Raw genomic sequence first — 12,765 nt, 5'->3', positions numbered from 1 at the left:
GATTTTAATAATATTTTTTGATAACTTATTTTAATTTTGCTGTTGAAAATATACACAGCAGAACATATGCCAATTTAATAATTTCTACGCCTGCAGTTCAGTGACATTGATTACATTCTTCGAGTTGTGCAACCATTCTGCCCTCCTCTTTCAAATTCCTCAGTCACATGAACTCCCTGCCCCCTAAGCTTCCTATCTAACTTTTTGAGTTTCCGCTGTCAATTTGATCGCATTAATATTCTTTGTGCTTATCTATTTTCTGGTTTTCCTACTGTGAACATTAATACTTGTGAAATAAATGTTTTATTTGTGCTTTAAGAGGCAGTATAATTGAGGAACACTGGACTGTGAATTGAGCTCCAATTAGTTGTGTGGCCTTGGACAGGTCACATGAATTCTTGGAACATGAGTTTCCTCATCTGTGAAATTAAGGGTGTGGATTAGGGATCTCCAAACTGGCTTCCAGAGTAATTATATGGTTTTATGACTTGGCTAGGAATTCTGGAATCCTCCTGTTAGGGTGAACTCAACTCTTTCTGGCCTATTTCCTGCATTTGTTACTGCCCCACATGACCTGGAATGAGTTCCTCGTTAATGCCCAAACTCTTTGATGCATGCACAGCTGCTTGAGACAGAAGTTTCCCTGGGTTCTAGCCATCCAGGCTCAGTGCTTAGTTAGATATTTGCCCCTAAGGAAAGCACAAAATATCTGCTTATTACAAATTTATATGAGTTACTAGGTAAAGAGTAAACTGTTGGGAGAGTGGGTCCCAGGGCATATATATATTAGAGGCCTCCATCTAAGACCTACAGTTAATATGGTAATTAATAACAGCAGTAATCCCCACTACAGTGACAGCTGCAGACTTTTATCAAGCACTGACTTTTTGCCAGGCACCAAGTTAAAGAGTATACAACCACTACTTCATTTAATCTTTCCTAAACACTGTGAAGGAGCCCTGGTGGCACAGTGCTTAAGTGCTCAGCAGCTAACTGAAAGGTTGGCAGTCCAAACCCACAAGCCGCTCCATGGGAGAAAGATGTGGTAGTCTGCTTCTGTAAAGATTTACAGCCTTGGAAATCCTATGGGGGCAGTTCTCTGTCCTAGAAGGTTGCTATCAGTCAGAACCGACTCAATGGCAATGGGTTTGGTTTGGGTTTTTAAGCACTGTGATTCAGGTGCTTTTATTATATCCATTTCATAAGTGTGAAGACTGAGACTTAGAGAGGTTAAGTCCCTTACTCAATGTCACACAGCTAATAGGTGGAGATTTCAGGATTCATACTCAAGCTGGCCCTTCTCTGGAACCCAAGCTCTCAACTACCTCAGTATGTAAGAGGTCATTTGTCCCTCTGTTACTTTTGGCAGGACCTCACAGAAAACCATTTTGAATATAAGAACTAGTCCTGTGTTTAATAACTCTAGAGAATTGCCTGGAAAGGACATTTTTGAAGAGCTCAGGCCACCCTAGTGACTGAGTACAGGGCAAGATGATACCGGGCCCTCATTGCTTGGTGTATTTGGTCCAGCTGCCTAACAGTAAATGTGGGCAGCCCCAACCATGCCGGAAGTCCCATGGATTCTTACCAGGTTCTCTTTCATGCTTCTCACCAGTTCTTTGGCCTGAATCCACAGGTCTCTGTGCAGAGGGAGGGAAGCAGAGAGAAAAACCAGCTAAATATTATTCTGTAGGATATGGGCACAGCCATGACTGTGGGCTAGAAGCTTGCCTCTCACCCCTGCCCAGGAGCCAGTGGGTGAGCTGAGGCCATATGGGACCAGCCCTGGCTTCTGAAAGGTAAACATAGACCTGATTGTTACAATTAGGCCTGTGAGCCAGACTAAAGTCAGCAAGGGAGAGGCGTCTTAGCCTGGCTTGATAAAGACTCTATTTTTAAGCCTCTTTGACTTTGGTGGAAACCTTGGTGGCATACTGGTTAATAGCTATGGCTGCTAACCAAAAGGTCGGCAGTTCAAATCCACCAGGTGCTCCTTGGAAACTCTATGGGGCGATTCTACTCTGTCCGATAGGGTCGCTATGTGTTGGAATCGACTTTACGGCAATGGGTTTGGTCTGTTTTGTTTTTTTTGGTGGGGGGTTGACTTTGGCAGTCCAGCCCAGATCCTCCGGCCTACATGCCAGAGACCAGCAGGAATACACAACCCTGGAGGGAGGCAGACAGGTAACTTACTCAGTGTCGTTGTGGGGCACAACACTCTTCCCAGGAGAGCACATGGGCCTCAGAACAGAAGGATTGAAATGACTGATGACATCTGAGAGGACTAGAGAGAGAGGACTGGTTTGAGGTCCTGGTCTTGAGCCCTGGAGGTCATCTTTAAGGACTGACCCCTCAAGGGTGAAGGGCTGGGGTGGCTGTTCCCATTCCAAGGCACAGTCCTCACACTCTGCCTTGGGCTGTGAGGTCAGCCTCCTTGCAGGCTCCTGGAAGAGCATGGAGCGGAAACTGACACCTGTCAAGTGCCAGGCCCGGCACTAAACACTTGTCAAGTCTTCTCAGTTCAATCCTCTCCACAAACCCAAGGCAAATTAGCTCCAATTTAGTGACGGGGAAACTGAGGCTTAGAGAAGCTAAGCAACTTAGACAACTGGGGTTGTTGGGCCTTAAACCAGAGCTTGCGGATACCAAAGCTTTCGACTGCCACAAGCTACCGCCTCATTAGAGAAAGCAATGCAGGGCCAGGGCACAGGCTGCCTCCCGGCCCCCTTCCTCCTCCCAAGAGTGACAGTGGGGTGGGAAAGCTCCAGGGAACACACAGAGAACATGTCCCAGTGCTGACAGCCAAAAGACTGCTAAAAATAGCGCTGTCAGGAGCACTTACGTCTTGCTCCCAAGAGAGGAGAGGGCAGAGCAGGGAGAGAGAGTGGGGGGTGGAAGACGCCTCCACCCCCATCACAGTCCCTTTTTCTTTTTTCTCCCATCCAGCAGCCACTGGGGGCTCTATGGGAGCAGAAGGCAGCTTTAGAGGGGCTCCCTTCAGTGTGGAACTAAGCTGTTGGGAGCATCCCAGGCATCAGATGGGGGGTGGGGGGGCAGGAGAGCTGGGCTAGAGGCAGGAGAATTCATCACTTGGCTTTGTGATCTTCAGTAGCCACCTCACTCTTTTGCGGCTGGGTTTCTTCATCCTTAAAGTAATGAGCTTCACTTTCTAATTCCTGACGAGGTTTACAGAAGTAGCTAATTCCCACATGTGGAGAGGAAACTGAGAGCTCTGAGCCCAGTTCAAGACTGTAGGGATGATGCGTGCATGCGTGCATGCATGCATATGTGTGTGCGGGGGAGGTAGATGGAGAGAGAGATAATGAGAGAGAGAAAGAGAGAGGGAGGGAGAGGACTTTCTTACAGGATGGGTGATAAAAAATTAAAATCAGACAAAGCAGCAGCTGCATCTGTGGCTTCCCGGATGCCCCCAATACACCACACATTCATTTCTCTCTTCCTACCATTTAAAGGTGAACAGGGCCAGGCCTAGGCACGGGAGTGAAGACCACCACGTCAATGTAGGGCTTCCTCTTTCAGAGTCCTTCACTGTCTGCTTGGGGACCTTCCCACCATTTTGACCACCAAAAACCCCTTACTTGTCAATCAGATCACGAAAGGACTGGATACCAGGCTCCAACCTCCCCTGCTGAACCGTGAACGCCTGAGGGCAGGACCAGCATCTTCTTCATCCCTCCTCCCTCCAGGGCGTCTAATAACTCCCTGGCCCTCTGTGCAAATTCCCCAATGGAATTGACAGCACTGGCTCCTTCCCTCCCCTGCTGATCATACTCCCCGGGAGGGTCAGCTCTGCCGAGCATCTGCCTTGTGGTCTACATCTTCTGACTCTAATTATGGAGTGAACAGTGGTTTCTCTTGTTCCTGATTTATGAGCCCCGAGCATAGGAGAATCTGATGTCCCACTAGGCTAATTCAGCTGGAGCTAAGGGATTTAGGGGTTTCAAGACGACTTAATACAGAAAGTCATAAGGGACCTCTGATATGTACAAAAAAAAACCAGGTTACAGATAGTATATTATGAGCACATTCTTATTTAAAAAGGCCAGCATGTTAACAATGATTATCACTGGATAGTGAGATTATAGTCGATTTTTATCTTCTGTTTCACTTTCCTGAACCCAACTGATATATTTATTTTACAAGCCAGGGAGTTATTACAAAATGAAATAGACTGAAAATTAGCCACAGGTACTCTCCTGAGGAGTGAACCGCGGACAGTTTTCTGGCTGCAGTGCTACAAGTCCAGGCCTGCGGAGGAAAAAGCCTAAGGGTTTTGCCAGCACCTTAGTCCAGCTCTCCCACCAGCCCCTAACCCCTCTCCCATATTCCCTAAGGTCAACCCAAAGGCTGCTCACTTCTCTTTGCCCAGAGACCTTCGAACACAGTTCTCCTGTCTTCCGCTGAGGAGTTGTGACTTTCATGCCCTGGCCCCCTTATCTGACCTGGCCTGTAGGACTGCCTTCTCTTTCCCTCAGGGTCTGGTAATGAAGTGGCCAATAGGGTACATCCTCATTAACCAAAATACTGCTGGGTGGGCATCTGGAATCCAGATGCAGACACACAGAACTCACCTGTCACTAGCATGCACGCCTGCTCTGGTCTTTCTTCAGTCCTGGAAGTAGATGCAATCACACAAGTGTCAGGCTGTATTTGTCTCCTACAAACAACTCTTTCCCTTGACTGTTGTGGTCTGTTCCTAACAGGCTTTGGGTCAGCCTGGCACTGGTTCTGGGGTTATCCTTCCTGGACTCAGAGACACACCTTAAATGGAGATGGAGTCACCAAAAAGGGGGGAGCAGCACCATCTGGATCCTCCTCCTCCTTCCCACTGCTCTAGTCTGGCCTCAACACTGGAAGGGGCTGTTCACCCCAGTGTAGACTGACTGACCCTGGCACAAACCCCGCACTATTCTCCAAGAGTAGAGTAAGGAGACCAGGTGGTGGGAAGCAAGAATTCCAGCATTTTGCCCTTCCCACATCTCCCCCATTTTCATTCAGAGGGGCCGTGGTGATTCACTGGTACTGGGAGTGTTGGCCTGGGGTGCTGGGTCTGGCCCCACTCTGCCACCTGCTTCTATGGTAGCCTTGAGTACAGCATCTAGCTTCTCTGGCCCTCAGATTTCCTCTCATCAGTAAAGTGAGGCGACTAGATCAGAGAGACTCTGAGTCTCCTTTCTGCTCTATCATTCTGGGGTTCCATTCAGTTACCAGTTTTGCTTCTTCAGGTTCACCGTCCCCAAGTCTGGAGGCTGGAAAAGACATGAGATGTTAATAGCCCAGCCAGGGAAGGTGGTGGGATCTTTCCTTATGAGACCCCAAGCTGCCTGTCAGAAAACCCCCTCCCACAAAGAAAGGGGAACCTGTGGACCCAGAGAAAGACTACATCCACCCCATGGTAGTTTTACAGTGAAGGAAGAATATTAGGCTTTCCTCAGCAGCATAATTGTCAGACTTCAGAGCAATTAAAGGTCTGAATGTTTTCCTCAGAACAGAAAACAGAAGTAGGAGAGCTCAGATCAAATGCATCATAAAATATTAACATTCTACATAGAAACAAAATAGATTATTTTATTGTGACATTTCACAACCTAAAATTTATTGTATTTATTGTCTATCCACAATTTAAAATTTATTTTGTTTCTTGTTTATCTCCCCTGAATAGAATGTAAGCACCATGAGGGCAGGGATTTTTGTCTGTTTTGCTCTTAACGGTATTCCTTGGGCCTAGAGCAGTGCCTGACACGTCATAAGTCTTCAATAAATATTTGTTGAATGCGTATGTTTTGGATGAACAAAGCAAATTTCTGATTCCCCCCTTGGTAACACGCTGAACAACACAGGACTCTCTCTAGTGGGAAGTTGGTCGGTTGGAAGGCTGGAGGTGGTTAGACCATGGTAACCCCCCCTGGGGCTTCTGTCCTTTGCAAGCTCATGAGGATGCTTAGGATCGTGCCTAGTACATAGAAAGTGCTCAGTAAATATTGGTTGTTGTTATAGTATTATTTTCAGTTTCTTACATAAATCATCTCTCTCGATATTCCTAGAAGAGAGTGTCTTAAGGTCTGGTGGTGACGGGCAGAGAGCTTTACCCACATTACCTACACCCAACCTGCTCTGGCTTCATGCTAAAGAGCTCATCTATCCTTAACTTTTGTCCCTGGGAGGTGCAAATGGTTAACACACTCAGCTGCTATCCAAAAGTTTGGAGGTTTGAGTCCACCCAGAGGCACCTTAGAAGAAAGACCTGGTGATCTACTTATGAAAAATCAGGTATTGAAAACCCTGTGGAGCACAGTTGTACTCTGAAACCCATGGGGTCGCTGTGATTTATCCTTAACTACCCAGCACTTAAACAATCAAAAAAAAAAAAAAACCCATTGCCCTGGAGTCGATTCCTACTCATGGCATGACTTGGGACCGCCAGTTTGCTTCTTCAGAACAAGCTTGATGGGAGATGGTGAAGAGAGGTGGGGAGGGAGAGGAGGAGAGAACAAGAGGAACAGTGGTGGAACTGGGGGGAGTTGAGTGACCTGAGAAGAAAGGGAAAGCTGGGACAAATGCTGCAAACTCCTACGTCTTAAATTTGCCTGCTGCTACCTATTTTTTCTCCACACTGCTCATTTGTTGAACGTATGCCTGTCGCAGGTACTAGGACACTAGGGACACAAAGCTAAATAAGACACAGCCTTGCCCTCAAGGAATTCAGTAGAGTGGGCTGTAAAATGTCTATGACACTTCATTAAGTGAAAAAAAAAGTCACAGACAGTATACTACAATATGAGTCTACTTAGGTGTTTAGAAAAAGTATCTATACCCTACAAATGAGAGAACACAAGAAAGCGTGAGCTCCAAGCATGAGCACACGAGTGTGAGTGGGTGTTGAGGCAGAGAAGCAGGGAATGTGAGCGAGGTCTTCTATTTTTTATTCTATACACATCAGGATTTAAAAATGTTTTCTTATACTGAACATGTATCACAAGCATTATTTTGAAAATCACTTTCACAAATCTGATCTTTTAAGTGCTAAGAAGAAGATGTGGCCCATAGCAATCAAATAAATGCTAGTTACAGTCATAAAAAAGTGAGTATGTCTTGGTTACAGAAAGCTCCAGGAACCCACAGCAGAAGTGTCAGCATTAACAATTTTTTTTAAATAATTAGTTGTCTTCCTTTATTTTTCCCTGGCCTGATCTTTTTTTTTTTTTTAAACAAACCAGGCTAAGTTTATGATGACCATCTCTTTGGGCAGACGGAGGAGGAAGGCCTTTGAAGAACTGTACTTTCAGGTTACATCCTAGAGGCAGAGACACCCTTGGTGTGATGGTGATGACCCTGGTGCTAAGGACCACCCTGGACTGAAGCTGCATTGAGTGGCGTCGGCCTCTGGCTCACGAGAGGAGAAAGGGTGACTGAGTGACAGGCAGGTGCTGTCAGACCTGAATAATTCATGCATTAGAGAAGCTTCCAGAGACAGGATACAGGGTGGAAGTCCTTGCACTGGTTTAACTTTCAAAATCTGACTTTGGGTGAGGATTTCCCCGCAATGAATGTCTCTGCCCCAGCTGGAAGAATGTGAAGCCCTGCAGGAAGGCAGGCGTTAGGAATTCGGGCTCTGGAATATAAGTATCAGCATGCAGAGACACAGGCTTAGCAAAGCCAGCCTCCTTCCTATCTGTGGCCTGACACCGCTTTCCTCGTTCATTTCCATCTCTCCTTTCACATCTTTTTCAGGAGTAGAACTTCCCCCTCACCCCACCAATGCATAGAGACAGTAAGGCCTGCAGTTTAAAACCACTGGCACAAATAGAATAAAACTTCCATTGGGTCCGTGGTCAGTTTTCTGATATTAAGTCTCGTGTTCCACATACCAGCACCTCCACACCCTTCTTCCCTCTACCCCACTACCCACATTCACAGCTTTCATACTTGTAGTCAACAAGTAGATTTGTGTTCAGGCCTAAAAGAAACAAAAGACCTCGGGGTGGGCATCTTCACCCAGCGTTCAAGGAGAGGTGGCGTTCATAAACACCGGGGAGCAGACATCCACTGGGCAGAGTGTCCCAGGCTTGTTCCAGACAGGAGGGACTTGGTTATCCATGAAGAGGCCAAAACCAAAAAAACCAAAACCTGTTGTCATCAATTCCAACTCATAGTGACCCTATAGGACAGAGTAGAACTGCTCCATAGGGTTTCCAAGGAGCAGCTGGTGGATTCGAACTGCCGATCTTTTGGTTTGCAGCCGTAGCTCTTAAGCACTGCACCACCAGGACATGAAGAGGAGAAGAGGGGAAATGGGCCCAGGTGCTCTGGGAGCACCATGTCTGCAGGCACTGTGCATGGAGTAGTGGGTTGGGGTTTCCAGCTAGGCAGGCAGGGTCAGGACGGTGGGGCAGGGGCTGAGGCTGAGGTGGCAGGAGTACGGGCCACAGTGAGGACAGGAAAGCAGTGCTGGGAAGGAAACGCGGTTGTCAGAGTTGGGAAGAAGACACCAGGGGAGGCAAGGGAATGTCCCAGGTTCAAGTGTGGGAGGTACAAGTAGGGCTTTGGGCAGAGCAGAGACCTGTCAAAGAAGAATTCTCTGAGGCTGGCGTTGCTAGGGCCTGAGCGGCAGCAGGGCTGTGGCAACTTTGCTAAGCCCAGGGCAGGTGGGATAGTGGGAAGTAAAGACTGATTGGGAAAACACATTGACATTGTCTGCTTTCCAGCCCTCTTCTCCCCCAGATACCTCTCTCTGCTCATCCCTTTCTCTCCTCCCTTCCCATCTTTCCCTTCTTACCTCTTATCTTCTCCCTTACCAGTCATATAAAATTAACAAAGATTGATTTCATTTCATTTTTAATTTATAAAGCAAGTAAGGAAACATTTCTTTTCTTTATCACAGAAATAGAAACTTAAAATTATTACTTTTAAAAATCTTGTGTGAGCATTCATTTATCAATGGGTGGTGACCTCCCCAAGAAAAACAAGTTTTCTCACCCCGATGTAAAGGGACGCATTCAATTGATTTACAAAGAAAGATTCAGTACCGCTTGCATTGTTAGGATTTCTCCAACTCATATAATGTTCTTCTCTCCCAAAATGAGACATTCCACCTGGTTACCAGGAGTTCATGCAGAGGGTCACCAGTGCCAAACCCTGCCTCCTAACCCCAGCTGCTTTAAATACTCACAATTTCAAGATTCCCAATGGCTGCCACAACTTTAATATCAGAAGCCCTCAGAGAGTGAACTGCAAAGACAAGAACCCGTGTAGGAAGGTCAGATCTACATTCTCCAAGATGTAGGCCATAGGAGGGTCAGGCCCACATCTGTCCCCCAGCCCTTGGGTAACTGAGGTTGACTGTCAGATGTGGGAATGGAAGGCCAGGCGGTCACTGGAAGGCCTGGGGATCTCACTGACTAGAGGCTCAGTCCTCTCTGGAGGCCGTACTGTCAGCTAGACTCAGGCTCTCCAACAGGTATCCCATGAAAGGTCACTCATGTCCCCATTTTCCCTCTCATCTGGACCTCTGTCTGCCTCTCACTTCCCTCTATACCATGGCTCTGCATTTCTGGGCTATAAATAAGTAAGAAGTCAAAAAAATTAAAATGAAAACCACCTGGATGCAAAAAAGGAGAACTTTAGCTTAAGATTGCCTGAAAATAGCATCCAAAGCCTGTGAACACACATGCACATCAGCTGCAGTCACATACAAAGGTACGCGTAACAGCCTCCTCTACCCGCCTGCCTTACTTACCTCACTAGTTGCTGTGGAGTCAGTTTCAACTCATGGGGACCTCACGTGTGTCAGAGTAAAACTGTGCTACATGGGGTTTTCAATGTCTGATTTTTTGGAAGTAGATCACCAGGGCTTTCTTCTGAGGTGCCTCTGGGTTGACTCAAACTGCCAAAATTTTGGTTAACAGCTGAGAACATTAACCGTTTGCGCTACCCAGGGACTTTTTACCTACCTGAGTCACTAGCATTTTAGAAATTAAGTCTCCCTAGAAACCACTGACATATCCCTGGTCATGTTACAGGATAGTTTAAAGAAAACTTCCTAAAGAAGTCATTTCCTAAGAAGTGCATCTATTTATTTTTCTACCTAAAGTTCTTATATAATAGTAAGTGGCACAATGGTCAAGCGCTCAGCTGCTAACCAAAAAGTTGGTCTTCAAATCCACCAGTGGCTCCACAGGAGAAAAGACCTGGCGATCTACTGCCATAAAGACTACAGCTGATGGGGAAATTCTATTCTGTCCTATAGGGTCACTGAGTCAGAATCGACTAAATGGCACACAACAACAAGAATAACATGTTTAGCTGGAAACTCTGATTAAGTCAGTGTAATGCAACCATAAGTAAAGCCATTAAATACAGTCTATAATGCAGCCACTTAATATGATAAAGCTAGGAAGAAGACCAGCTCAAGAATGATACTCATAGCATCCAGGTGTTAGACAACTCAGCCATTAAAGGGAAAAAATGTCTCGAGAAGCTACTGTGGCTACATTACAGGAATGGGAAGGCATATGAGTGATTACACTTCCATGGCACTGACACCCACAGGGAGGAGACTTCCTGAAATTCACCCTCACCCAGGTAAGCCACTGTGGGACCGTGTTGGTTTCTGTCTTTGAGTGGTATGTGTGGGCTATGACCTAGCATTAAAATGACTAACAGGGGAAGAGAGGTGGTGTGAGGAACTTAGCATGGGGAATATGGAAGACATGAACTCCTCAAAGGTTCAGGAGGAGTGCAAGATGTGCTGGCCACATCAGAGAGAAGTCACCGGCCTTCCCTGCTAATGGTCGGTGGTCACATACCTGACTCAGAAGACACTTTGGATCCCGGCTTCTCTAGCTGGCATGGAAAAGGAAAATTCCTCAGGGACTGCAACTGAAACCAAACATCAGAAACATCAATTGCCTTGTATGGAAATATTGCAAGTCCTGAAAACCTGGTCCAGAAATGACCATGTACTTGTTCTAGACTCAAAATCCAGAAGCAACAATAGTCCATAGTCAAGCTCTCCAAACCCCATGGAAAAAGGGGACATATGTCTATTGACAATGATTTGGTAGGTGGCACTTAAAGACGTCTCAGAACAGTGGGATGGAGAGGGAGGGAGAATGATAAAGAATAAAAACCAATTCTATGTTATTATACTTATTTGTATGATCTACTCTCCGTTTTTAATTTGATTATTTACCCAAAAGCAGGCATATAAGCCATTGTTTATTTGCTGCTGTAAAGTGGATAAACTTGAAACTGAGGGAATCTTGTGTCCCCACCAGATTTGAGTGTCCCCAGCCCAGAGGGGCTTCAGGAGTCTTTCTGAGAGCAGAGGAGGAAATTGTGACCAGTGCTTGGGTCCTCAACGCCACTCGGACCTCCTTGGATGCTTGTACCAAGATCCCAGTGTGACTTCCACTTCTGTGGATAACATGAATGTCTTTAGGAAAGGGATCATAAATGTGCAAGTGAACAAGGTACTTAGCCACAGCAGGCTCTCACCAGAAGACACTACTTAATTTCTCTTGAATTACTGATTACAGTAAGAGATACAGCATTTACTCTCAACTCTTATCTTGTGTATGTTCTGGGAAGACCTCACCCAGATGCCTTCAGATAACTTATAACATCTGCTTCAAGGTTCACAGAGATAACAAGCCCATTTATACCCCTTTCTAGACATTTCTGGGAACCTCCCACTGAGTCTGCAGGGAGATAAGTCCCAAATTGCAGGAGGTATGGTTATGCCTTTTTTACTCTATCAGGCAGCCCAATTACTGCTGGTGGAAGCAGCTCATTCAGCCCTTTCCTTCAAGGCCTCAGGGAGGGGCCTGCCAATTGTATCAAGGCTTGGATTGCCCACCACACCGTTGAGTTGATTCCAACTCATAGCAACCCTATAGGACAGAGTAGAACTGCCCCATAGGGTTTCCAAGGAGTGACTGGTTAGCAGCCAAGCTCTTAACTACTGTTCCATCAGGAAGGGAAAATCTCCTTAACTCCCCTCACCAGTGTGAAGCCCTCACCTCTGGCCATAGCTGCTCTTCCAGTGTGTTCCTTTCAAGAGCAGCAAGGGCCTGGGTGGTCCCTAAAAAAAAAAAAAAGCTCAGATTATTTAACCAGAATTAACCCACTTCCCAATTTACTGTGTTTTCTCAGTCAGTCCTCTTCCCAGACCCCACTTACGTGCCCAGCTCAGTAATTTCCCTTGTGATAAGAAAGCCCAGATTCCATTTCACCAACCATCTCCTCCATTATTTGGGACACTGTGCTTTCATTGATGAAACCAATTAGGGCAAAATCTCCAGGTCAAAAAGCGAAGTGTTATCTGGAACCAGTTAGCAATAACCTCATATGATGCATTGGTACATTATCAGAGATTCCTTTATTGGGTCCTTAGCAAAGTGCAGAACCCTCAGGAAGGTAATGTTGGATGAATAGCTGGGATTGTTTGGGGATCCAGTACGAAGCAGGGAAGGCAAAGGACATTCAAGGACAGACTGAAGGTGATGTGAGCTTAGGAGAAGAGCAATTCCTGAGATTCCTAGCACCCACTGTGCTGAGGGGTGTCATGAAATGAATTGTGTCCCCCCAAAATATATGTCAACTTGGCTAGGCCATGATTCCCAGTATTGTGTGGCTGTCTTCCATTTTGTGATTTGATGTAATTTTCCTATTCATTGTAAATCCTCATCTCTGTGGTTAATGAGGCAAGATTAGGTTATGTTAAAGAGGATTAGGACAGGATGC

At 46.1% G+C, this 12,765-nt stretch overlaps 1 protein-coding gene across 1 annotated transcript in view; it reads right to left on the bottom strand.

Annotated features, from left to right (window-relative positions):
• PLB1 (phospholipase B1) overlaps positions 1 to 12,051 on the bottom strand; it is a 153,182-nt gene extending 141,131 nt beyond the window's left edge. Inside the window, 6 exon segments of the mRNA XM_004377697.3 lie at positions 1,589 to 1,640; positions 2,194 to 2,284; positions 4,593 to 4,633; positions 5,230 to 5,270; positions 9,191 to 9,249; positions 12,042 to 12,051. Coding sequence (XP_004377754.3) covers positions 1,589 to 1,640; positions 2,194 to 2,284; positions 4,593 to 4,633; positions 5,230 to 5,270; positions 9,191 to 9,249; positions 12,042 to 12,051 — 294 coding nt within the window.
• Positions 12,052 to 12,765: the final 714 nt, after the last annotated feature.

This window comes from Trichechus manatus, unplaced genomic scaffold (assembly GCF_000243295.1).
Source record: "Trichechus manatus latirostris isolate Lorelei unplaced genomic scaffold, TriManLat1.0 scaffold00052, whole genome shotgun sequence".
Classification (NCBI taxonomy): domain Eukaryota; kingdom Metazoa; phylum Chordata; class Mammalia; order Sirenia; family Trichechidae; genus Trichechus; species Trichechus manatus.
Note: the sequence above shows the minus strand (reverse complement) of the source record. Positions and strands in the feature narration are given on the sequence as shown.